The 27675-nt window shown below is 38.6% G+C and overlaps 1 protein-coding gene across 5 annotated transcripts; it reads left to right on the plus strand.

The window, feature by feature from the left end:
• The first annotated feature begins 2787 nt into the window (after positions 1–2787).
• Positions 2788–23892, plus strand: ppfibp2a (PPFIA binding protein 2a). Of its 5 annotated transcripts, XM_085268303.1 has the most exons (24): positions 2788–2999; positions 3935–4182; positions 7986–8072; positions 9098–9211; positions 10859–10990; positions 12574–12870; positions 13164–13256; positions 14455–14566; positions 14760–14792; positions 16167–16228; positions 16862–16940; positions 17092–17216; positions 17342–17409; positions 17492–17552; positions 17784–17922; positions 18838–18961; positions 20061–20189; positions 20466–20616; positions 20813–20924; positions 21194–21282; positions 21457–21579; positions 22025–22150; positions 22263–22451; positions 22539–23892. In XM_085268303.1, exons 1-24 carry the CDS (start codon positions 2936–2938, stop codon positions 22767–22769), a joined length of 2988 nt encoding a protein of 995 aa, XP_085124429.1. In that variant the 5' UTR covers positions 2788–2935; the 3' UTR covers positions 22770–23892. The 5 variants fall into 5 exon arrangements, with proteins under 5 accessions (XP_085124429.1, XP_085124438.1, XP_085124447.1 ...); XM_085268312.1 differs by lacking the exons at positions 2788–2999; positions 3935–4182 and adding an exon at positions 4448–5353 and having other exon boundaries at positions 22539–23889; XM_085268321.1 differs by lacking the exons at positions 2788–2999; positions 3935–4182; positions 14760–14792 and adding an exon at positions 4449–5353 and having other exon boundaries at positions 22539–23889.
• Positions 23893–27675: the final 3783 nt, after the last annotated feature.

The raw sequence follows: 27675 nt of genomic DNA on the forward strand, positions 1-27675 counted from the left end.
TGCTCATCTCCTGGGTTAAGACCTGCTCAATGAAACCCCACAAGCTGACTACGGCTTTGTAGTTGATCTTTAAGGCAATCAATTCTCTGCGCTGTGAAAGAGAAACTGAAACCTGACTGGTGTTTTTCACTTGGTTAAGTGAGTCCACAGCACAAATTCAGTGCTGCAGCTCCTTTGTTATTGTCTAATAACTGGCAAATTAAGCATAAAATTTGGACTCAAGTCAAATTTCTGTGAAGCAATTATTGAAAACCCATTCCAGTGTTCTTGTTACCAAAGCTGGGAATAAACAATCGGTATATTCCAGGGTTTCTTATACAACTGACCTGTTAAGGCACATAGAAACCAATAATCGTTTATCATCAATGAAATCTGAAATTAATTGTTTTTAAATCTACACAGAAAATACAAAATGATCTATCATTTGTAGAAATGCATTGTAGAAAATGGACACAATTTCATACCTTAGCTATAGCTTTACATTCTGTTTGCATACCCTACAAAAAAGTTAAGATGCAGAAAACTAGAAGGTTTAGACATGAGAAATTTAATTTGCTGTGAAATTACATGATAATACTTCAAAGCTCAGCAAGTGATTACTTTGTCCTCCAAAAGAAAGCTTTCTATTATTTGGCAAGGTCTTGATGCCCATTCGAAATCATGAAACAAATTACTTTTAGGTCTTTGCCTTCATAACAGATTCATAAGAAATAACAGTGTGATTGTAGAAATCATTAAGATCTGTGTGAAAAAATAAAATAACTTAAATTTCAATTTGTTCCTTATTTCTGTATTTCTTTGTGGACTTGGATGGTGTTTTTGACCAGGGGCATTAACATGGTTTGTTAGGTTTTGCAACCTAAGGCAAGTTTTTCAAATCTCCAAGCATCTAATATCTACCTGAGGTCTGGGAACTTAGAAACTATGTAGTCCTACAATGTGAATAAAAGAGATAAAACAACTGTTTAGTGGGCATGTGTTTTCTCAAGATAGATGAAGAGATTAATTAGGTGGTAAGACGAATAGAGGTTTGTCTGTGAGCTGAATAGGGCATTTTTGTATCGCAAATGATAAAATACACAAATTTCAGAATACTTGCAATCAGTTTAATTTTATTTATACAGCACCAGTTCACAACAATAGCTATCTGTTTTATATTTTAAAGTAAACCTCCAACAATATTTAAGAAAGAACTCCAGTGATCCAATGATCCCATGAGCAAAGATGGTGGGAAAGAAGAACTCCAGCAGAACCAGGCTCAGGGAGGGGTAGCCATCTGCTTTGTTGGGGAGAGAGTGGAAAAAGAAGCGAGCATACACAGACCATGGACAACAGACTACAGACTGCAGGAGTGACACAAAAGTCAAAGACATGCAATTATGGTATATAAAAGCACCAAGAGTGAAAAGACAAGAGTGGCAAACAAATGCTCAGTGCATTATAGAAACTCCCCAAGAAGCCTATAGCAGCATAACAGGGTCAACTAATCCAGACATCACAATAAGCTTCATCACGGGGTAAGCTTTGAAAATATTCTCAAAAGTATAGAAAGTGTCTGTCTCCTGAACCCAGACTGGGAGCTGGTTCCACAGGAGACAATTTGTGTTACATTCAGTGCAACAACTCTTCAATTCAACCAATTCAATTTGATTTGTTATTTCAGCGTTTTCTTTTCATTTTTAAGTGCTGAATGTCTCCATATAAAGATATTTTCCTTGCCTAGTGATGCACCCTGTTGGCCATTTTGTATATAACATTGCACAGTTTAAGAACAGAAATAAAATATGAAAGGCAGGTAGTGAGTAAATCGTAGTATCTGAATAAGCTAGATTATATCACATATAATTATGGTGGTAATGATGTAGTTACCCTCCATAGACAAAAAATAGCTAAGGAAGAACAACATGATTTGTGGCAATATCAAATAAAATATAATAAAATAAACGCTGCAATATATGTAATCAGTGTAATTCAGCTGTAAGAGGCTCATAAATAACTTAGCGCACTTAACTTTAACATTGTTATTCATAGAGTTTAGTAAAACTGAAACAAAGGAACATTATTTTAAAATATGAAATTGGGTCACATGCACATGCAATAGCATTCCTGCACAAAGTCATGTTTTCTTTGGGTGTGAGATGGTCATTACCCCAGTAAAACCTGCCACTTCATCATAATATATGTGGTTATGAGCACATATTTTTAACAGGCTTGTGCTGTTGATGCTGGTTTGCTAGATGAGAGCGGCAATAAATCATAATATTAAATGTCAGATATCCCATGGGACTGTCAAAACTCTCTGACATCAAATAGTTAAATGAAATATAACCAAAACTGAAACTCCAAATGGTGCAATTGCTCACTCAGCTGCTGCTTTTTCCAGATTCACTGGCTTCATTGGGCCATGTGTGTAATTCTGAATCATATCGTCTGTTATTAATGTCAATCAAAACTAGTCACTATGATCCAAATTGCTGATGTGCTCAGCTGTGGCTAAAAAAAAAAAAAAAAAAAAAAAAAAAAAAACTGTTTGAATTTGAACTTATTCAAATATTGGTGATTTTATAGTTTTTATAGCACAATTTAAATAATTCACAGATATCTTTTGTAGAGCAAAAATATACACAAACAAACACTGAAAACAGAGCAACAAACTATTCTAAATATGAGCTCTGCCTTTTTCTGGATAACAGAACTGACAATGGGTAAGGCTCTGGTCACAAAATGAGAGGAAAGTTTAAACCCAAAAGCCACATTCAGGAGGTTATTTACTTGGAAGTCACTCAGCTGTTTGCTGTAAAAAGATTTAAGTGCAACAAGGAAGAGGAGTAGTCTGCAGCATTCTGCCATACTGCTGATCATCTCTCACCCTCAGTCATTCCAGTCATACCAGTGAGTGAGGATCTCCTGCTTCTTTATAAGACGGCGTGTTGCCATGGCATCGAATGCCAGCCATATGTTGGAGGCTGCCCTGGAGCAAATGGATGACATTATTGCTGGTAAGAGGTCCCTGCTCATGTTATCTGAAATTCAAAAGACTTCCCAGTTTGTAATTGCAGGCTTGCGTAAAACCAGATATATTCACATGATTTGAGTGTGAGTTCTTCACATCTTTGCATAGTAAGAAGAAAAACAAGTTAAAGATAAAGATAAAAGAGTTTTAAAGCATTTGTAGAGCATGAGAGACAAGTCTAGAGAAAGTGAAAACAGTTCTAGTTTTTATGAGATAACAGCTTTGCCTCTTTTTGCAATTGTCTTCCTAATTCCTTCTCATACTTATGCAATTTTAATATTTCTCATCGGTTTGAAAATCTCACAGCATACTAAATTCAAACACCACGACTTACATTTTGGCTTCTTCCCAACTGTGTTTTCTAGCAGAGGTGATACATTTGAGTCGCTGCTCTTTGTCACAGCCATAGTGGTGCTGTTGCAAAGGGTCAAAAAAAAAGGCTCTATTAATAGAGGTGGCGGCTCGATCATTATCATGCTTCAGCGAAAAACCATTTCACGTGCAATAACTAATGATCACACTCTGTCAGCAGAAACCAATATTTACAAAGTATACATCTGGCCATGTTCGCCATATGTCCTGATGTATTATTGCCCTTTAATTTAACTTCAGATATTATATGTGGAAAGCAACTTTCTGCAGTTTAGACATGGTGATTACACTAACTGCTACTACATGCTGAACCTCTAATTTGTGGACTTAAGAAGCCACAGTCAAAGTATGATGCTATTTACATTCAGCAAGCTGCATGAGAGCATATTAGTGCCCTCAAGAGGTCATTTCTGGAACTATTCTTACTTGCACTTCCTAGAAACTTTGACTTAATCAGTTGTGTACTAAGACAAATACCCAAGAAGTTAGTAGGATGGTTAAATAATTAAGGTGTGTGAATGTTACAGTATTGATTTCATGTGTCCCTAGGGAAAATGGGGGAAGGCCTGTTCATTGCTCGTATGCAGTTAGATGTCAAAGATTATCAGTCTCCAGAATGCAGTCAACAGTTGACCCTTCCCCCACCCTTGGATCCTGTCCTCAAGGCTCTTCAGCTGACTGAGGCCCTCAGGGCAGTGCTGGAGGGGCAGGGGAATGAGGAAGGACAGGATGCTCTCAGGAAACAAGTATCTGATGATACTGCAGATATTATATTAAAATGGTTGGGAAGAGGTGGGGTGAGTACTGATTCCCAGGTTTGTCACCCATCTATAACAGTTATAGAACACCTCACCTAGCATGCAAATCCATAGCTCGGTATGAAATATTTACAAGCTAATGTCTAAGAGAACTGAATTGATAAATATACTAATATTTTGACATGGACTAGCGCTACAAAGAACATGGATTTTATTAGCTGCATGATTTGGCTGTCTTTGATCCTGGCCATCAGTACCTGGAGGGCTTTTTCCTGTCTGTGAAGAAGTAGTGAGCTGGAAGCAGGATCTTTAGCAAATGGCACTGTTAATGAGATCCAGAGCTACTGGTTAAAGCACAAGCAGCTGCTCACTGTTTTTTGGTTGTTGTTTTCTTTTTTAATTCTCCCTTATCTCCTTCATTTCTTTTTCTGCAGTAGTTGTCTGAGTTGTCCTTCAACAGTTTTTTCCCTCTTTTACTATGCTTCTGCTCAAGTTCGATATTGTAAACTTTATGCTCTTGTTCCCCTTCAGTGTCCTATAGTGCCCCCCTCCCCTTCTGCTTTGCCTGTACTGACTTCTTTCTCTCCACCACATCTGACAAGCATGTGTGGCAAAAAGTTTCCTCTCCCCTGTTCCCCTTTAGGAAGCCCCACAAAATTAGCTAGGCTGGAAGGTACTTAAGACAGTGCAAGAGAATACTGGAGACAAGCAGAGAGAAGTCCAGAGAAAGGAAGTCAGGGCAGAAAAAGATGAATGATCATACATGAGATGCAGAAGAAATGCTGAGTTGTGGTAAACACTGTAGCAGTTTGAGTACATGTGTTAGAGAAACAGGAGAAAGAAAGAGGGGCAGTTAAAAAGAAGTACAAAAAGGGAAAAGAAGAAAGAAAGGGAGTACAGCCAACTGGCATAGTTTGACTTATTCAGCTCAGCTCTAAGTCTCAGGCAGCCCAGACTCCAAACCACACGGACCTAGATCCTCTCTGCACACTCTGCAACTGCAATGTGGAGGCTCTATAAAAGTAGGAGATAGAGAGTGCAGCACAGTAAAGAGCCATTCTTTCAAAACGCTATGGATTTTGTGTTCTGGTTTCTACCAGGGGCTGAATTCTTTCAGTTTTTAACATTAAAAGTCAGACCTGCAGTGTAATGGGCCTGCAGAATGGAGTATGATATTGATTTCTACAAACATTTTGCCTGGCTCAGAAAGGTAAGATGTTTTCCACTTGCATGTCCACTCTTCTTACTTTCATACTGAACCAAAATTGCAGGGTCTTGTTTGTTTATTTTCTTGCAGTGTTGTTGCTTTTACAGTATAATTGCCGTTGCCATGGTAGATAATTTGAGGGAAGATGTGTTTAGTTTTTGAACTAAGGAGGTGTGCTGCAGAACACATGCCGTCTTAAACACACAGGTCCCTTGTGGAGCAGAAAAGGGGGCAATGACTATGAAGCATTAAAAATACCAAATGTCTTTATCTGGTATGTGATTAGAAAAATGTTTTCCATTTAGTTTAAGTGTGACTGTTAGAAAATCTTCCAATTTTTCAATGTTCCGTTTAAAAAAAGTTGGTTGCAAAAAGTGTTTTTAAGAAGCTAAAAAACACTTTTACAGAATCTTTAACAGTGAAGCAAACTGAGGTTGACGAGTGAGCTTACTTCTGTGTCACATGTTAAACTATTTGAGAATAATAAATGGATAAACAGGGTGAGATCATTTCCTGACTCTTTAACCTATAGAGTCTTTGGATAGCACATACCATCTTGCTTCCATTAAAGTCATTACTTATCACTGCCCCCATTTGGTGAATTCTTACTGAATTCTTATAGGAATCCTTTTCATGCCAATCCTACAAGCTAATCATATGTTTGGTATTTTTTAAGAATCTGCAAGGGGAAAATTGGTGATCTAAAAATATTTGTATAGATATTACTAACGTTCATAATACTGTGTGAAAATGCAATGTTACTTTCAGCTTGTTTTTGCATAAAAAAACAACATAACATAACATTTGTATCAAAACTATGAAAACACAAAGATTCAAAAACTAGAAATGACTGCTCACTTTTGAACACTGTTAAAAGAAATTATTCTTCCAGTTACTCCCAAGATAGCCTCAAAAAGTCTTTTTTTCTGAATGTATCAACTATAATCCTGATTTGAAGCTTCAGATAGCTTCAGTAATGCTATTTTTAAAGAACATATATGGACTTTTAACACCTGGAGATAAGTTTCAACGCTGTGTATAGACCTAAACAACATGGAGACCATTCATATCATTATCATGGCATTATTTGTGTCATGTTTTCATGAGGGGCAGGGATAGCTCAGTAGGTAAAGTGGTCGCCCCATGATCAGAAGGTCGGCGGTTTGAATCCACTTAACGGCTACCCTGAGGTACCCCTGAGCAAGGTACCGTCCCTACACACTGCTCCCCGGGCGCCTGCTTAGTGGGCTGCCCACTGCTTCACTGAGTGAATGGGTCAAATGCAGAGAAAAACAAGTAATTTCCCCATGGGGATCAATAAAGTATCCATTATTATTATTATGTTGAGGCTGTGTGCAGGCAGTAGTGATGGCAAGGAGGATCCAATGCGCAGACACTCGGAGGAAGAAAGCAAACTCAAACTCAGATTTATTGCTAGATGGTAAACAGAGAACTGCCAAAACTGAGAATACAAACACTAAACTGAAAATAACAATAACCTGAACTGGCAGACAGATGACTAGAACAAACAGCATGAAATGTGGGTAGATCACAACACTGACACAGAGAAACACAAGGCTTAAATACACAGAGGGAGCAATCAGGGAATGGGAAACAGGAGGGAAACACAGCTGGGGCAAATCAGGGCTGACGAGACCAAGGAAGCAAAACCTGATACAATAACACGAGACGCAGACTTTCAAAGTAAAACAGGAAAAATAACACAGAGATGCAGACTTGACACGGGGATACAGCAGAAGGGGAGACAGCAACTATGGATCACAGAGAGAAAACCAGAATACTAAAACTCTAACAATACCCACACAGAGAACCTAAACTAAAAATAATCCTATAACCCATAAGACAAAGCTAGAATAGAATGAAATAAACAAAATCAAAGAACCAAAAACACAAAACACTGGGTTGACGACCCAGGCACCCTAACAATTTGTTCCTGTCCCAACACATATTTTAGGAAAATGACCTGAATGTCAGGGTTGTATTGTTTTAACTTAACACAATTAATCAGGCCAGGAAGCAAGAAGACTGTAAGCAACATGTTATTTTGATATATTATCCTTGCAGGTAAAAAAAAAAAGAAGTCTGTAAATACATTTAAATACATTCAAATATTATACTGCTAAAAATATGATGCGTGGACTATTTGAAAGACTATACTTTAAAAAAAAAAATAAATTATCACAAACTGCTTGAGTTTATTTGTACAGACTTTTTAAACTGGAGTATATAATGTCCCTATGAGTATTGTTGAAAGGCTTGATCTTTGAGTTCATTTGTTTGCTCTTTACCGCGCTTGTACACTAAAGGTTCTGAATTATCCCTGACTAAACAGAACTCAGACGTCAGCCAACACTTCCCCCCCAGTAATCAGCTGGTAAAAAATGTTCTACACAAATGTTAATGCTAGATAAGAACTTTTAAACCTATTACAGTCTTTGCACACATTACACACATTAGACACAATACAAAGTGTGTGTGTACGTGTGTGTGTGTGTGTTTGTGTGTGTGTGTGTGTGTGTGTGTTGTGTGCTGGAAGACAGATTTGACCCACTGTGCTGCTACTCTCACTTAGCAGTGTAACCAGTGAGCCTAACTGCTGCCCTGTATTCTGAAGGTAAACCTCCATTCAAACGCTAACAGTGAGTCTTACCAGGAGCGTTTGTCCCGTCTGGAAGGAGACAAAGAATCACTAATTCTACAGGTACAGAAATTTCTCTGGATGCTTTTCACTTGTTTCATGCATCTTGAACACATCTCCATTGGGTTCTGTTTATAAAATGTATATGACCTATGAAAAGGTTGTTGCACTGGCAACATATTTAACAATAAAGTTGAATCACTTCCACACTGTATGATTCTGCATAAAAAAAGAAAAGAAAATGGGCACATGATACCTCACATTCAGTAGGAAGTAAATCTAATCAGTGCTCGTATCAGATAGCAGTGTTAGAGAATAGAGGTGAGAGAAGGAAGGTGAAAGGACAAAGGTAGGTCTCAGTATTGTGTTGGAAATGTTGCGTAATTGTGTTTTTGTTCAACTTGTGGGTGAAGTAACAGTTTCAAAGTGGGTTTGGTGCTGTTACAACACTTGAATGTCTTGTTCTGTGTGATCTGTTTGCCAGTGTATGTGTAGGTGTAGGTGTGTTTAGCACTCAAGACTGCTCGGCAAGTGTGTCTTAGACAGGTTGAGGCTAGCACCTTTGTGTGCTGTAGCTGTGTGTGAGAGAAGTCAGATGCCCTGTTTGTTTCTTCAGCCCGCGCATGAAACATTTCTTTGGAAAATCCGTTCTAGTTGGCTGGTTGGGCCAGCTTTTTGGCATATGATTAGCTATTATGTGGCCTTAATAGTTTCTCTGCAGATTTAAATTTAACCTGGTTTCTGCTGAAATTGCTGGAGTCACTGAAGTGTGGCAAGCACAAAAAAAACCTTCATTTCTTTGAAAAGGAAATGTTTACACAGTTTGATCTGGCACAGATGTGGAAATGTCAACAAAAATGAGCAGCAGTCATTAACTGAGAAAAGCTGATATTAATAAATAGTGCACTGTGAGAAACTTTGTAGTAAAAGAGAAAATGTGAATCCTGAAGAATGCTAGGCCCAGGCTGTATTTGTGTGATAAAGTTCACATCTAAGCGATGTTAAAATCATTTTATTCTCCAGCCTTTGCTTAGAAAACACATCCTCATGTCCAATATCTTTCCATCCACCTTCACAAAAACACACAGGTGAGTGTGCTGACAGAACAGGTGGAAGCGCAGGGGGTGAAGATCAGCGATTTAGAGAGTTCTTTGATGGAGCATCGGCACAAACTCAACTCCACAGAGGAAATGTTACAGCAGGTATTCAACTGGCCTTAAATCATGCTCATTTTTGTCAAATCCTTCTCTGTACTAAATACTTGACTTTTATTGCTGGAACAAAATAAGGTATGAAAAGTTATTATTTCAATACTGTTACCCCTATATAATTAACTGGGACAGGGCCTCAGACTGTCCCTCTATCGTTTAATAAATTTTTTCTCATAAACTTCAGAATGTTATTTGGGATGAGTTCAGCATCATGGAAAGAAATTCCTTACTCAGATTCCAGTGCATCTGGCTGCAGATTACCCCAGCAACCAAAATATTTAGGACGCTCAGACTCATTCCAGGACAGCGTCTCAGAATGTCTGTCTGGTTCCTGCAGGGCCAGACTAGTCGGGCTGGGCAGGTGATCATAGCATGAGTAGCCACACCCCTAATCTATAACCACCAGAACTGCTTGCAAACAGGCATTAAAAGAGTAAGAAACAAAGGGAGAGGAGACGAGAGAGAGAGAGAGAAAGAGAGAGAGAGAGAGAAAACAACAGAGGGAGGGTGGAAGGGACGAAGAAAGGAACAAATGAGGAAGGAGGAACAGCTGAAAAAGGTGGAGAGATGGGCTGGAGAAAAAAGAAAATGAGGTGGTGCTCCTTTAAGAGTTACAAGTGTACAAGTGTGTATACTTTCAAGGACTTTGTTAAACAGTGGCGAGAACACTGAATGGAATAGACGTATGAAAATTTACTGAAACCACAGCATCCATGAAAGGAATACACTTTGGTTTCCTTTACTTCATGCAGACATTGGAAAATGAACAAGGTAGTATGTTTTATTCTTATATTGCAGTGCAAGCTCCATTCTACTGTTTCAGTCAGTTCTGACAAATTTCAAGAGTGCCAGAAGTGTTTCTTAGCTACCTGATTAGCTGTGAATTTGATTTGCAATGTCTACTTGTCTGTGCCATGCTGCCCGAGTGTGCAGAGTATCAAAGGGCAGCCGGGAATGGTTTCTTGGAGACATGGTCATTATGAGGCTTTGGACCTGAGCCGCAAATCTCTTTCTGGTGACAAAGCTCTAATATTTTCCATGTGCACTCTGGAAGAATTTCAGATACTTTCCAAAGTCAGCCTTTTAAATGGATGTATCCATACGTACAGTTTGCCTGCCTCCGATGATTATTTCTAGGCTTTAAGTGATTTAGCACCTGCTTGACATCAACCAAATTAGTTATACATCTGCCCGCATAGTCTGGCTTGACTCTCAAGCCTGTCAGCCATTCAGCACAGACTTTCGCAGAACCATTTAGTGGCAGCCTCTCTTAGCACTGGGTTTGATAGGCAGCTGTTTACAGGACAAAAGCACCTGTTGAAGATATTAAGTTATTTTGATGTTGTTCAAGGATGTTTGGCATGCTTTTGCCACCTCTCTCTCTCTCACACTCTCTCCACCAGTGCTGTGTGTTTTGAGTGAGCTGTGAAATGGGCATTATAAATAGTGGTCATGGGTTGTGTATATTTAGCCTCTCAAACAGCTTCTAAAACCAGAAGGGACTGTCATTACAGAGCTGGTAGTTCGCTGTGTCTCATGCTTAATGTTGGCTTTGTTCAGTAAGTATTAAGGGGATAATGTATTTGTGTATGTCTGTTTGTGTTGCTTCATGCTCTTGCTGAATGTTGTTGATGACAGGAACTCCTGCATAGGGCGTCACTGGAGAACCAGAAGCTGAGTCTTATGGGGGAGGTGTCCTACCTGAAACTAAAGCTGGCAGACATGGAAGGAAAACAGGGCCATGGGGGTGAAAGGCAGCACAAAGCAGAGGTATGGCTTCTCACTAAATTAAACAGGAAAATTCCTATCACCAGATATTTACACTCCAATTAAATGTACTTTTTAAAGTCAGCAATGTAAAACTTTGTCGTTTTCTCTTGGATAATATATACCCAAAAGCAAAAAGCAGCCATATTAAGCACGACCAAAAGTTGATTCACTTGTTCAATTTAATTGGTAGGCTATCAATCATTTCACCTTGTAAATGGTGGGGACAGGAGTAATTAGATTATCTAAAATCTTCATCAGCTTCTACTTTACTTCAGTCCCTGGAAATTTGAACTCTTCCTGGTATGACGAGGTAAACACAAAAATCTGCTTTGTGTTCTGATGGATCTAGCCTTGAAGTCTGCTGCTGATTTTATGGAAGACCGTAAACACATTCTGGACAGATGAAAGGAAACATTAAACCAAAGCCCAGCTCTGTTGTTCCTGGGAAAGGTCTACAGGAAAAAAAAAGTATCCAAGGAGTTTAATGTTTTTTTGTCAGTCTCAACTGAATCCTGTATTTGCTTAAGGCTACTGTGTTAGGTTACCAATAGACCTCTGAGCATTCAGTGTCGACTTTAGAAAGAGAAAGCAGGGAAAGCAGGAGTGTTACTAGACAGGATACTGTAATGTATGTAGTTACTGTCAAAACACTCCTGGTCAAAGACTCTTTGTGTCCTCAGGTTAGAAGACTTCAGGCATGGTGGATGACAGGCCAAATATGAGTGTGTGTAGGCTTCGGCCCAGAGAATTTTATTCTTAGTGGTGTCTACTGGTTGAGTAGGTCCTTCTCCCCATATTGGAAAAAAGATCATTTGAAGACTTTTGAATTTTGTAAAGTTTGTTATTTCTAAGCAGGAAAAAACCCCACAGTAAAGCACTATGTGTTTTAGCAGATTGCAGTTTTTAACTAATTTACAGTTACGTTTTTAATTCTCACTTGCTTTTCTAAATCCAACTTTCCCAGCTGCTTAGAATAAATAGAGTAGAAATAAATGTACTTTAATGGTCTCCCACGTGCTGCCTCTACTACACAAACATGCCCACACATATTCATGCTTCTACACATGCCTCCTTGCTGTAGAGCCAGCAAGCTCACAGTTAAATTTAGCCATCAAGGCGCTCTGGATCATCTGTCATATCCGCTGTACTGGACCTCAAATGAGACTTCCTCTGTCCACAGTCCCAGCATAACTCGGCTGCTTGGCTGCTTTCTGAAGGAACACTGACAGGCATCACCTCTGAATTATTCACCCCTACTGAAATGTATCATTGCAAATAACAATTTTGTTTTTGAAAATGGCGATATAGTTATGATCAACATAAATAGCTGCTTAGCAATGCCCGTTTGAAAAGAGACTGACACTGGGAAACCAACCAATGACGTATGTTTTTCAAAGGGTTAAACATGTATTTATTGAAGACTACATATGTACCTGAAATACATCAAAAAATGTTGAAAAGGTTAATTTCTACTAATATATACTGTATTCACAATCAGACAGACAGATACCTGCCCCACAATTTTTCATCTTTTCTTTCTAAACATTTCTCTCAATCTTTTTCTCTCCCACTACATCTGGCAGACTGTAGTGAATTTCATTAGTGAGCTGCAGGAGCAAATATATCAGTTTCAGAAGGAAATCAATACCAAGATCCAGGAGAAAAAGGCCCTGGAGATCCCAAATGACAGCAGGCTTCCTGTGGAGTGCCCCGCTGAGTCTTCTGAAAGCCAGGATTCAAACCTGGGGGTGCCATGTGACAAAACCTCGGGGATAGTGAACAAACTGGAGGACACTCCAAACGGGGCCGATGGAAACACAACTACCCTGGAAGAGGGCAGTTCAGATGCAGAGCAAAAGTACTACTGTGGAGGAGAAAGTGTAGGCATAGCTTACTTGCATGACTTCTGTTGTTGCGTACAGCATGCGTTGTCTTACTCTGGTGTGTGGGATCCTTAGGTTTAGATGCAAATGAAACCGCTCACCAAACATCCTCAACAGCATTTATGTTGCTATAGAAAAACCAGCAAAACTAATAAGTGCCTGACACGGTTAAGAGCTGCATTTAGTGTGCTGTGTCTTGTGTGAAAAAAAAACAAACAAACAAAAAATAAATAAATCCTCTTTTAAAAGTAAAATAATTTTTTTTCATTTTCTCACACATTCTGTTACAGGGCTTGCTTAAGGAACTCAGGATTCTCAAGGACAAAGTCGAACACCTGGAGGATCAGAAGTTACAGTACGAGAAGAAACTCAAAGCAACAAAGGTAAAAGAAAGTTCAGCTTTATGTGCTGTGTGGACGTTGCACTACACCATCACTTCCCAAATTCCACCATTAACTGTCCACTCAGCTTTCCTAAAAGCTGTCCAATCTGATGTTCCTGCCAGTTAAGTGAGTCATTCCTTTTTGCACATGTTCTCCCATTCTCAGACACCTATGTTTATTTGGGAACTCTGCAAGCTATTTTACTTTCTAAGTTAAAGCATGATAGAAATATACCTAATAATAGCTCTTTAATCATTATTGTTGTAATTTGGAGTGATTTAATGATATTAACTTTTTAGACTTTTCCCATTTTTACTTGCTCTCACCATTTGTCCTCTATTATGATAAAATCTCTACCACTCCCATTATTTTTACATCTCTCCCTGTGTTTTTTTTTTTTTTTGCTATGTTTATGGTACAATAACTATACACGTCTAAATGCTAAATATGCCTTGTTATGGTGTCAACTTGTTTGGTCTCCTTGCAAATCTGGTTTCAAAGGGCACGTCTGCTAATTCCCTTATAGATCTATTCGTTCACAACAGACAAGCTGCTGCAAATGGTAATTGGCAAGCTGTATAGTTACACCTTGACTGGCTTTAGGGTATTTATTTCTCAAGGGAGGCTGACAATAATTATTATAATTTAATATACTCTTATTCAAAAACATATTGCAACCTGCCGAATAGCATAATGAATAAATGCTACATTTTATAGAAACATTTTTCCTTGCAGTTCTCAGGTGGACACTTTGGTTACTAGCATCAGGGCCAAATGTCCTGATCAGTATTTGAGATATGAAGTTTATTTTCCACTGCTCATTTGCTTCCACACGCATGCTGATAGAAAACACAGGCAAACAGATCAGCTTGAGTCAATTTCATTACCATCTGTGTGTTCCTTCTGTAACTTGCTTCAAAACAACCTATAAACTCCAGATAGCAATGACCTAACATTTGGTACTCTAAACATCAGAGAAGTGATATTTACGTGCCTTCTTGTGGGTTTTCATATATAAGCAATGGTGGAAAAAAGTTTTGGGCTTCACTCGAGGACATGTGCTGACACTTAAACTTGAAATGCATACATACATCTTATTTTTATGAATGTGGAAATGTTTTTAGGTGTTAATCTTTAAAGAGCACATGCAGTACACGTCATCTGCTGGCATTTATTTCTCGCTGTGTGTTACCCACAGGCAGAGATCAGCAGCCTTCAGCAGCTCCTGCACAGTAAGAACGCTGAGATTGAGAGCTTGCACTCTCAGCTGCTGGCCAGACCCTCTTTAACCACAGAGAGCACAGAGAGAGGTAAGCAAAGCTGCCAGCCTCAAGCCCTCAGCCGACCTGCCAACAACAGCGTCTCACTCAAAGTTACCCAACTTGATAGGTGACACAGTTAATGACTCTTGTTTGCACTTTCAGTTAAAGTAACAACTATGGAAAAAGCCAGTCTCAGCCCTAAGTAAACTGTCTTATGAGTTTCTGTCTCTCTCTCTCTCAGAGGAGTTGTACAGGAAGAGACTAAACACCAAATGTAAGCCTGAGCAGTACATAATGAAAATTGTTCTAAACCCACTGGCCATGTCTACTTTTGATCTCTCATTTATTTCCCTTCTTCAGACATGCTTCTCTGTTTCATTATCTTTCATTTCCTTCTGCTCTGAGGGGGAGTTTTGACAATCATCAGCTTGTTTCCTCAATAACTTGATGCATCTCTCCTCCCTTTCACTTCTTTGTTGTCTTTATCGATTCCTGAAGAAATAATATTTTTGTCTGTCATAGATAACTGCTTCTCTGGGCTACTTGCTTGGTACAATCATGGTCACTTACTAGCAGTCTTGTGCATATGATTGCAAACGCTGCAGCAAAAGTGCCTGTGTTTGCGTGCCCAGATGTGTCTGTGACTAATAATAACAACAACAGCAACAATAAATATATCAATAACAATTTACTTATTAATGTGCAACATCAAAAATAAGAATAGGAAATAGTGTGATTCCAGTGTAAAAAAAAAAAAAAAACTTCAAATGCAACATAAAAAAACAGAAGTTGAAAGAATAAGATGCAGCTGACCAATGATTATCAAAAAATATAAACTCTATACTAAGAAGAAGCTACTTTATTTCTCCATTATTCACAAGTGGGTGACACAATGGGGGGCTCTGCAGTTTTTAATTTGGCAGAGTTTTTACACTTGATGCCTTTCTTGAACGGGACCCGAAAGGGATAAAATTTATGAAAAAGCCTTACGCTATAAATGAGTCTTTAGAAGTGATTTAAAAGAAGACACGCTTGATAGTTTTTTGTCTTTGAGCGTGTGGTGGAAACAGGTTCTGCCTGAGGATCCGAGGCTGCGCACCGGTCGGCATGGGAAAAGCAATTTGAGTATAGATTCTGGGGTCAGGCCATGAAGGGCTTTAAAGCTAATAAGTAAAATCTTAAAATCAATACTGGGCAGTAGTGTGGAGTCATTAAGACTTATGCAATATGTTCAGTTTTCTGGGTGCTTGCAAGAGGTGTGGCTGCTGCATTTTGCACTATCTGAAGTCTATTTAATGCTTTCTGACTGAAACCTGTTAAAAGACCAATACAGTGAAAAGATCCAAGAGGAAATAAAAACATGAATGATAGTCTGAATGTCACTAAAACTCAGTATTAATCATATTCTCACAATAGGTGGTCACAGACTCAAACTATGATTGATGGCTAAAAAAGTCTTCAATGAATTTAAAAATAAATGGTTGGGAGAACTCTCGTGATGAATAAATCATTGATTTATGTGTTTGCGCCTTTCCTCGTTTTCTAAATAACTATATGCTACTAAAAAGATCTATTCATATCAAAATTTATATGACACGAGCAGAAGCCTATACAGATTTATAATCAGTGTTGGGGTTTCTCCTTATAGATCAAGAACTGCAGAAGCTTAGGAGTGGTATGAAATCACTGGCAGCTGCCAATGATGAAAAGGTACGTTTCTGGTGACCTGTAAACCTGTCCTTTCCCAGCTGTGATCATAGAGTAAAAGCTACCATCTGTATTGTCATCAGTTTACTGTCCTACAGGCCTGTATATGGATATGCTAACATCACTGCTTCTTCGAAGCTTATAGTGTAACAGTTTTTGGGCTGTGTCATTTGAAGAGGCAACACCCCTTCAACCATTTATAGCACAGAGGGGCTTTTGTATTCTCCCTCCAAGTGTATTTTCGACTTTAAAGACCCACAGACATTGACTTACATGTGGCACACCAGCGAAGACACACACGTACCCACACCCTAAGGCAGGCCATTTCAGGAAAAGCCACACTTAAGCAGGCCTCATTCTGCCAAGCCTAATTTTGGAGTGAGCTACATTAAGAGAACCATAGCAAAACCGGGCATGGGCACCACTTCAAAAAACACACACTCCATGCAGCTGGTTACCACAATCTCTATCCATTACTTTGATCTAAAGGCCATATGGTGGAGGAAAAACATTTGTGCAGTATATCGGTCAGTAACTGGATGAAGCAGGTAGTCCATATGGGTGTTTCCTAACCTTAAATAAACATCTTAATTGTGTTTTATGGACTTTGGACACTTGTTACCTTGTTTTCTGCAGGACCGACGTATTGAAGAGCTCACTCTGCTCCTGAACCAGTGCAGACAGTTCAGAGAGGTCTCTAGTAAAGCAAGGCAAGGTAATCAGCTTACTCAGTGCTTTATCATTCCCTTGCAGTGCTTATATTATGACGCGTCAGTGTGATGAAGCCCATCATGCGTTATTGTTTTAAAGAGAAATGGATTCTACTGCTTGAGTGGAATACAAAATCCTTCTCTTTGTTACTGTAGCACCATCTGCTGTCCGCACATTGTCGAATGGCAGGAGCCTGTCAAGCAGCAGTGAGGAAGAAGAGCAGGGTCTGATGAAGAATGGTGACACCTCGAGTGCAAAATCGGAGGATGTGAAGTCTGAAGTGGGTGCAAAAAAATAAATTAATCTGCTGGTCTCAAAAGAGCTGATCGATTAGTTCCTTAAATATTTCAATATAAGCACAGCCTAATTATTTTAATTGTATATTAAAATGTTTATTAACCGCAGGCTTCGACAAACAGTTCTGCATCCCAGCAGACATCGATTTCATCAGTCCAGAAAGACAGCGATTCCAGGTAGTGCAGCAGCTTTTCATTAAAGGGTCATTCCAATATTTCTTAGGAGGACTGAATTTATCGATTGTGATTGTCTTCACAGATCAGAAGTACAGACTTTATCAAGCAGCATGAATGACATAACAAATGGAAGTGCGCAAAAGGTATATTTCTTAAAATGTGATACAATTCATATGAAGAATGTTTTAGCTCACAATGCTTCCCTGCTTAGTTCTTTTATAGTTTAAGATCTGCTATACTGTTTCTGATGAACGCATAAGAGAATCACAATTAACTATACATTTACAGATGTATTTATATTTATATTCACAGATTTCTTTTATCATTTAGAAAAGTCACTGTCTTTTCTGTTTGTATCTACTCTGTTCATCCAGACTGGCCCGAGTGAAATGAGAAGTCACACGCTGCCTGTGAATTCCTCTCTGTCAGAACAAAATGGGATCGGAGACAGCAGCAGTGAAATACAGAGTCAAAGGTCTCCAGCTGGGAGTGAAGACGGAGACTCAAGCCAAAGTAAATCCCAGCATATTAAATCAAGTTTTCCTGACTCCTGCTTATGGTTATTTATTATATAATGGCTGGTGTTCTGTAATGAACCTTGGTGTACTGCAGAATCCGTTCTCCATTTCTATGGAGAAGGCGATAGCCTTGTAATTCCCATGAGTAAAGGCGGTATTCATATTTGGAGGAAACCACTTTATGTCGACCAGGCTACTTTTGATCATAGCTAATTGCAGAGCCTCCTGACAGAGCAGATGGATCATGGTATAGACTTTCATACTGAGCACGCCCTCTCTCTTGCTCTGATTGACCACATTCATCCCAGCTCCACCCATCCACAGCATGACTGACCAATTTTTAACTTGAGCCCCACCCTGATTTCTCTTTGCTGCAGTCTGCAGGAGTGAGATGACTGTCTGTAGCCTCTACCATAAAGATCAGACCTTGTAAAATTTAGCCTCTAATCCCTTTCTTTTTCATGGGGCATTAACTGATGAATTATTTGCTGAACTCAATGGCCTGTATCCTGAGTCTCTCTACTGAATAGAGCACTGTGTAGCAGCCGGCCACCCTGCATGCACCACTTTGCTCTTAATGTCCTCTTTGCTATGAAAATGTAGGAAAAAAACAAAAAGCTTTTTATGGGTTTTTACTCAGTCACCACCATCATCATCAGGAGTTCAACGCTGATCGTGCCAAAATTACAGGAAACAGCTTAATCATCCATAGAGGCAATCAATCAAATGTGACTTATTTGGCAGGACTACAGTGGAGCTTTGTCTGCTTATATTATCAGAATAAACTCAAATTTTCAAATGCATCTTTAATTTTTTTATGGTTTAACTGGCCATGTAGAAGACACTTTGGATCATATTTTTACTTTGTAATTTACATAACATTTACTGTGGTTTTTGTATCCTCCCAAAGGAAAGCCAGAGAAAGGTGATGACAGCACCTCAAGTGACACTTCCCCTGTTCATTCTGGCCAGCGAGCTGTGGGCTCACCAGAATACATGAAGAATAACAGGAGCTTCAAGAGACTCTGGGGAAAGTGAGTTTGGGAGCATACATAAATACATCAAATACACAGTGCATTAACCTAAATGACTGCCAGATAGCTGGAAAAAAACCAACAACTAAGAAATGCAAAAAAGTTTGATTGATTTGGACATTTATGATTGATTGATTGATTTACACATTAAATTATGTGAACATGGCATGTACCCAATGGTTTATAGGATGTATGTCTTAAATGTACATATATATTTATAAAAAATACTTGTATGCACTCTGCCTTATTTCTTTACTTTTAGACTTTTTTTAGCTGTTACTGGAAAAAGGTGTTACTGAATTGATAAATTAAATTTACAATATATTCTGTTTTTGCTATTCTGTTTTCTTTTTTGGATTAAAAAAAATACATGATAACTGTTTCCAGTCACATAAAAAAGATTTATCAAACTCTTGCAGTCCTGTGAAACTAAGTACACCCTGTGATTTGGTATATTATTTGAAACAAGAAACAATAACTTCACATTGTTGTTGAGGAATTTTGGCACATTCTTCTTTACAATGTTGCTTTAGTTCATTGAGTCCTGTGGGCACAGCTCTCTAAAGGTCTTACCACAGTATTTTAGTCAGGTTAAGGTCTGCACTTTGGCTGGGCCACTGCAGCAACTTGATTTATTGTTCTTTTTCCAGCCATTTTGTTGGAAATTTGCTGCTGTGGTTGGGTCATTGTCCTGTTGCATGACTCACTTTTGGTTTAGCTTTAGGTCTCAGACAAATGACATTACATTTGTCTGTAGAATACCTACAGTACAGAGGAGTTAAATCATTTTGTGATCAATGCACTTGACTGCTGTAGACCAGCAAACTACCTAAACTTTTCCCTTTTACAGAGGTGCTCACACTTTATTATGAGCAGCTAGTCCAGTCCATTTGATAAACAGCATCTGGCTGTTACTGGCCCTCTGGTTACTGTTACTGGTTTCTATGGAAGCAGTTGAGGTGTACTTACTCTTTCATAGGACTGCATAGAGTACCTTGAAAGCTTTCTTTTCAACATAACTGTATATTTTAAAAACATTACTTTGAGAATTAATAACTGGCAGTGTTTCCAGTCACATAATTTTCTCTTCTCCACACAGACTTAGAAGAACACAGTCTGGAGGCCTTCCCGCTACAGATCCAGATTCTGGGCAATTTAGAAGAGGGGGACTGCGTGCGACTGCTGGTCCCAGACTGACCCGAACCCCTGAATCATTTGACTCAGCACGGTAAAACGCTATCTGATCTTGTAATACAATATTTTAAGGGTTATGTATCTCTGAATTGACCCTTGTAATTTGCTGTTTTAAAATATTCTGCTGTGGTTTTCATGCCACATCCTCTTCATCACCATTTCCCAAATGGCTACAATGAAACACGACTATTGGCTAATTTGTTGTTTAATAAAATTACCACAAATACTTGAAAATATGGCAATTAAAAAAACCTTCTCCTAATAAAATAACAATTTTTAACGTTCATTTTTAAAACTTCTTTCCTATCAGTGATATGAATATTCCATTCAGCCAGTGGACCAAGGAGCAGGTGTGTGGCTGGCTAGAGGACTATGGATTGGGCCAGTACGTTAGTCTCTCCAGACAGTGGGTTGAAAATGGACAAACACTTCTGTCTGCCACACCTCAGGATTTTGAGAAGGTCAGAATATAAACCCCTTACAAGCTATTTACATAAAAAACCAAATCTCAAATTTTGAAATAAGTTACACTCTATATCATAAATTAAAATTCATTTTTATGTCTAAATATTAGACTTCATCAGAATTGCACGTGTAGAGAAAATGAAAATACCTCAGTATTTGTGTGATAAGACAAACTGTTCTTTGTAACCTCAGGAGATGGGTATGAAGAATCCACTGCACAGGAAGAAGTTGCAGCTCGCTCTGCGCGCATTCACCACTAAAGCTATAGAGAAGTCCTCAGAGCTGGACCACATCTGGGTCACCCGTAAGTCTATTTGTGTGGAATTATTTCAAATTCTCAGGCTTATGTGTTCACATGTAAATCAGATCTACAAATGCCATACCAACAAGAATATTAAACCAAAGAAAACAAAAACAACTGTAACTGTAAATGCAATTTTAACCTTCCCTCTAAACTCTTAAATGTCTTCTAACTAAGCAGTTCCAGTGGACATGCTTTAAACATGTGAAGCAACATTAAAGTGAATGAATGAAGTTGACGGATTTTGTTTTGAATTTTACACACCAATTCAGGCTGGCTGGATGATATTGGATTGCCACAGTATAAAGACCAGTTCCATGAAGCTCGAATAGATGGTCGGATGATACAATATCTCACAGTGGTAAGGATTAATCTTACACATACTGCTTTAGATTTTCTGTAATTTGTGGCCTGCAAATGCATTCATCTGGCTTTAAAATATAACTTAAAACCCTAAAAAGTGCATTATAATGAATTGACAGATTTTCTACTGTGCTCATGCTTATATGTCTTTTTTGTTTTCCTGTTCGGACAGAATGATCTCTTGACTCTAAAGGTTACCAGCCAACTCCACCATCTTAGTATTAAGTGCGCAATTCATGTGCTTCATGCCAATAAATTCAACCCAAACTGTCTTCGACGTAGGCCAGTGGAGGAGGTAGGACTTTTGAAAGCTGTGTCCCTCAAATAGAGTTTCCGAGTGCTGTAGAATCAACACATTATGTTGTTTGTTTGTTTTTTTTTTACTTTCCTTTGTCACCTGAGTTTATGTAACAATTACTCTACTTTTTCATGTTATCCAGTATTCTTTGCAAAAAAAATTGTAAATCTTAACAGCTGAAGCTCAGATATAACAAGCTTCTATAGACATTTAGGAGGTGATGCTCTGGCTGATGTAATCGCATCCATTTCACACAAGATGGCGACAATTAGTTGTCAAATATTTGTCAAGATAAAGCATCTAATTTTATATCTGCTTTCAAAAGCCTTCAAGACTATTTGTTTATGTATTTCTTTAATGTGCTTAGAATGAGTTTTACACACGTACATGTATAATAGAAGGTGGGGGTTTTTTTTTATTTCTTTTTTAATTTTGCTTTTAGAAACATCCTCCTCCTTCAGAAGTAGTGCAGTGGTCTAACCATTGTGTGATGGAGTGGCTGAGAGCAGTTGACCTAGCTGAGTATGCTCCTAATCTACGGGGCAGCGGTGTTCACGGTGGACTGATTGTAAGTCATGTAAATTTGTGATTCGTTTCTTTGTGATCGTACCAGTTGTATGTGCTTATACTAGATGGGAGCAGAGAGTTCATTATGTTGCCTTTATCTTTGGCAAACATAGATTCTGGAGCCTCGCTTCAGCTCAGAGACTTTGGCCCTGCTTTTAAATATTCCTCCGCAAAAGACTTTGCTCCGTCGTCATCTCGCAACTGCATTTTCTGCTCTGGTCGGGCTTCAGGCCATGCAGGAGAAACGAGAATATGGCAATGCTACGGGCCATGTGCCCCTCACTACAACCGCAAAAGTAAAGGTAAGAGCACTATTTAAATCAGTGAAATACTATGCAGCCTATAATCAACATTATTTGTTAATACATTGGCCTTTTGTGTGTTTTTAGCCGAAGAAGCTGGGCTTCACTCAATTCAGTCACCTCAGAAAGAGGAAGCCTGATGAATCTGCGGACTATATCTGCCCGATAGACAGTGGAGCACTAACAGTAAACGGAGTTTCTCGCCTGCCATCTTCAGCACAAAGGGGCCTCAGCCCCAGGTTGGACAGACAGGCTGAGCGGGAGGAACAAGTGGGTATCAAAGCTCAAACTAATGGCCCCAAACAAGAATTAAAATGAAGCACGGAACGCCATGCTGCCCACCCCACATATATCTAAGTGACTTCATAAATCCAGCGGAAATTCTAATGCAGACATTTACCCATGATGCATCTGCTTTGTGATTTGCTGAAAGGGCTGTGATGCAGTATTTAGCAATTGTTAATTGTTGTTAATGTTTATCTAATTAGATAATATTCATCTTAAGAAGGTGATGATTAATGCCAGTGTTTGAATTGTTTTAATAAAGCTACTCTGCATTCCTTATACAGTGGAATTCCAAGGCTTACAATTTTGCTTTTAAGCATTTTATCAACTATTTTGTATGTAGACTTCTTTAGACTTGGTAAGAATAATGATGACCTTTTCTTGTTGCACATGTGGATTTTTGTACAGTGTAATAATGGATCAGCTACCTTCAAAATGTTTAAAGTTACCTTTAAGGCTTCTGTATAAATCTGATTAAACATTTTTTTGCAGCTTGAAATAAGGCTTGTTGGTTTATGGGAACCTAGAACCCAATTTTGTCCTCATTTGCAGTAATTAAAACTTGTATTATATTTAATTTAAAAAAATGATCCATAACACTAGTTTCCAATAATTTGTGATGCCATCTGATACTTAAAGACTTAAAGAGACTAAAGACTGCCCAGTAACAGTCAAACTTTAATAAGAAACAAGGAATTGATATCAGGAGAAAGTCTGAATATTTGTTTTAATGGAGCTGATAATGGTGCAATAGTGCATGTTTTGATTTTGTTGACGATTTAATAAATTCATCAAAGAACTAATGTTCTCTATATTGGAGTAGTTGTATAGTTTTCACACAGTTAAAATATTTTTTCTAAAGCATCCTCTAAAGCATATATAGGGGTAAATATATGCAGTCATTGTGAAGTAACTGTTATCTGCAGAAAAATGTTCTGTGGCTTTATTGTAAAGTCAGAATAAAATAAAATGGAAACTCTGTAAAGTTTCCATGGCAACTATTTCTGACCCGCCCCGATTCACGAACCACCCATCCCAAAACTATTGTAATAATACCTTAGGAAAAGGGAAATCCATTGTCTATTAATCTTGAAGATCAAGATGCTAACAATGTTTGACTTTGATGCAATAAAATTGAATTGAATGCATCTATGGCTATACAACTAAACAACATTTATGCCTTCATCTGTAGGTTCAACCAAACTAAGGCTGTGGTGATATAGCAGCTCACAGGTGATGAGTAACTGCCTAAATTCATCTAATTCTGTCTTTTTTCTAAATGAGACCTAGAAAGTGACAGTGCTGGTCAGAGTTCCAAATAAAGTCTTAATAACTGACTCAGTGTTGGTGTGTTTGCACACGGTTGCAGAGCTAGGGAATTCACTAGGATTCTGCCAGCATTTCTGGAGCTGGCAGTCAGGGCAGCAGTCATTTTCTCTCTTAACCTTCCTGCAGAAGCACACAGCCTCAATTAGACCAAACACAATAATTAGTGAATCTTTTACCTTTGCATATCATTAGTTCTCTAACAGAGAACACCCTGATCAATGATTATAAATGACAGGTTCATAAATAAATTAATCCTGCTGACAAGAGTGTAACACCACTCAATTGATCCATGTTAAATGGAAATTAGAGGGATGCAGGAGTAAGGACTCAGAAAGCAGGTATTACAGATTTAAAGTTAAAGTGATAAAGAAACTTTTTTTTTTCATAATGATGCATATTAGGTATCTAATGTTTATGACATAAAGCTTTTTAGCATTCATGCTTAGAAAATGTTGAAATAAAGTTTTTTTGTTTTTATTTGAGCTTTTTTTTAAACCAGCAGATGTCAGTGTTGCCTGTGCATACTGCATTGTGGCAAACTTGGCAGCGCTGAAACTTCACGTTGACTCAGTGAGGTGCAGCACAGAGGATTCAGATAGAAAAAAAAAGAATTGTATTCAGTTTTCACATTTTGAGCTATAGGGATTTCTCAAGGTTGATATTATTTTTATTAATTCAGTGACACTGCCTCAGCTGATAGTTTACTATATGAGCTATAGTATGTCTGTACTTCCCTACACTGGGAATGGCACGTAAAGTTGTATGAATTGGAACACTGTTGTTATACCTATCCAAATAACATGAGAGGATATCACATCATCAATCAAATACCGGACCTGGTGTCCTGTGGAATCTCTGAGTTTTTGTCCAATGCTTACGTCAGTCATTTTATGCTATTTTCTCCACAGTATAGTGTGAGTGCATGCGTGTGAGCTTATCTGTAGTATGCATTCATGTGTTAAGAGAGGGTGGCATTGTTTATAATAGAGCATCTTAGGCTAATTTCAGTAATGTGATCCAGCCCGCACTAGCTGACAGTTTAATAGCTATTATTTGTGTCACCCTCCCTCATAATGTGTTAGCAGTAAATTGCCATGTGCAGGAGACTGTGGTATGACTGACATCTTACCTTGCAATATGATATCTATTGTTTTAATTAAGTGAAAGCGTCTGCGACATTTATTGGTTTCCAAGTTACTTGTTAATGGCAGTGCGGGGGGGAAAAAGTGTTAGTAAATTATCATGGTTTACATTACATAAATAATTTGCAAACCCTTTGCTAATGATTACACATTATTCTCCCACTGTGACTGTTAAGTTATCTGAATACATCACAAATATAACACTGCACTGGTGATGGAACTCCTCCTTGGCAATGCCTGAGCCTTCAGTCATCCATCTCAGCTTATTTCTGTGTGTGAGTGGCTCCGAGTAAGGTTTATTTATTCTGTGCCCCTTTTGTGGTAACATTTAACATTGAAATTGGAGAGGCAAACTTTTATTTTGTTGCCAAGTCCCCTGCTTAAAGTAATGCCAGTAGCCAGCGTATTAGTGCTTTAAGTCATCACCCTGTCTGTTTGATCTATGGACTCACTAAGATCTCTTTAGTGGAACATAATCATGTTTTTATGTGATGTCACTGGTCGTTCCTGTCATTAACTTGCCACCAGCTTGCCAGTTTGGGGAACATATTCAATAGTAGGGTGGTGCATGTGTTGTATACTCTCCATCCAGCCACTAAAGCTGTATTTGTCTCCAGCATACCAGTTTGTTCTGACAGGCCTGCCACAATGATGACTACATCATCCAGACGAGGCAGAGCAGCTTGCGAGCCAACCATGACACGCCGTCAAAAGGAGCAGCCAGCCGTCTACATGAGCCTTCTTCTGCCCCATCAAACCTCAGAGCCCATCTCATCCTGTACAGCCAGTCACCATCAACCAGGCTGTTTCTCTCTGTTTGCTTTCCATGCTGAGTACATCCCATGGAAGAGTCCTATGTGGCTTATATTTTGCTTTATAATATTTACTCCCAAATTTCAGTGGCTATAAATCTTCTTGAATTATCTGCAGTCGATCTGAACTTACCACAAAGAAATTATGACAGTAGTGGTCCAAAACAAACATGATGGGATGTGATTTGGGGAGCTGAAGTAGAAGAGCTTGGTTATGATCAGCCCCCTTGGCGCCAAAGGAGCCTTTTTATTGGTAGCCAAGACACCCACTGCCCATTCCTCCCCACCCACCCCACACCCAGCCCCCACAGAACGTCATGCCTAGTTGTTGGACTGTATTTTCATTCCCTGAAAAATATGGCTAGCCCATTGAGAGAAAAAAGAAAGATTAGACAACGATATTAGGCAATTATAAAGATAAGACCTAAGACCAATTAAGCATGGATTATGTTGCACTGTTAGATAAAGTTGAAATCATTTTTATTACATTAATTGATTGTTGTTAACCTAAATACTGCAGATATATGTGACCTGCTGAGTTTCAATCATATCAATTTCTATTGGCCTGAAGATATGGGAGTAAAGGACAAAATATACCAGTTTTGTTAAAACATAACATCAGCAATATAACATTTGTTTTGCAATACACTCTAGAATCATATCATAATGAGTACTCTCATTTATTCCATGTTCTATAAACATTGCACATTGGTACAAATAAACTCCAGAACCTGTGGGACGATGACATGAATGACACAAGGGTCAACATGTAGGTTCAAATAAATGACTGCAGAGAAAAAGAATCGAGCATTTTAGAAATAGTCGCCCCCTTCTCTCTGTCTCTCGCTATCTTTCTCTTTTTCTGTCACTCTCTCTCACACACCCACTCACACACACACACACACACACACACACACACAAAGACAGAGAGAGTGTGAGCAAAAATGAACCAGGTAAATCGGAGGTTAAACAAATGATTTAAAAGAGACCGAAAAGGGAGCGTTTAGAAACCATTCAGTTTCTAAATCTTTGTTCAAAACTGTTATAAAAGTGCTGAAACTCAGAAGACTTCCCATGACAGGGGAACAGACACAGTTTCCTAACCTCCAGCCATCATCATGGGTGATCAAGTCTGACATGCATCACCAGAGGCTTTCATGTCCAATGAGAACACCTGTCTGACTCTTAGGGTGAAACTAGACAGAGGAATGCCATGGCAAATAACCTTTCACATGTACTTCAGACGACATAATGATAATGTGTTCCAAAGCAGGGACAGAGACACAGAAAATAATTCAGGAGAGGATGCTTGTTTGGTGAACAATTAAACAATTACTTGAGACTAAATTGTCACTATAGATGTACAAGACAATCTCTGGATCATATTTTGAAACTCTTAAGGTTAGTTACATCTTTTCATCTGTTGTTCAAAGCTTCTGAAAAAAGCAAACTGGTTCAGAGCAAATGAGCTGTACACAAGCTGGGATTCCCCATTTCAGGGAGCTGTCTTAGAAGTTATGTTAACTGATTTATTCTTGTACATAGTGGCCAATAACAAGGACACAAAGAAAAAAAAATCCGTCACCGGAGGTTAATGCTGACAATGTGCTGAAAGGAATGACAGTAAACACTCTTGGAAGTGTTGCGAACTGAAAG

The sequence above is a fragment of the Mchenga conophoros genome, linkage group LG1 (assembly GCF_057382185.1).
Source record: "Mchenga conophoros isolate Kocher_MC1m ecotype Shallow Benthic linkage group LG1, M_conophoros_male_GT1.1, whole genome shotgun sequence".
NCBI classification, from domain to species: Eukaryota; Metazoa; Chordata; class Actinopteri; order Cichliformes; family Cichlidae; genus Mchenga; species Mchenga conophoros.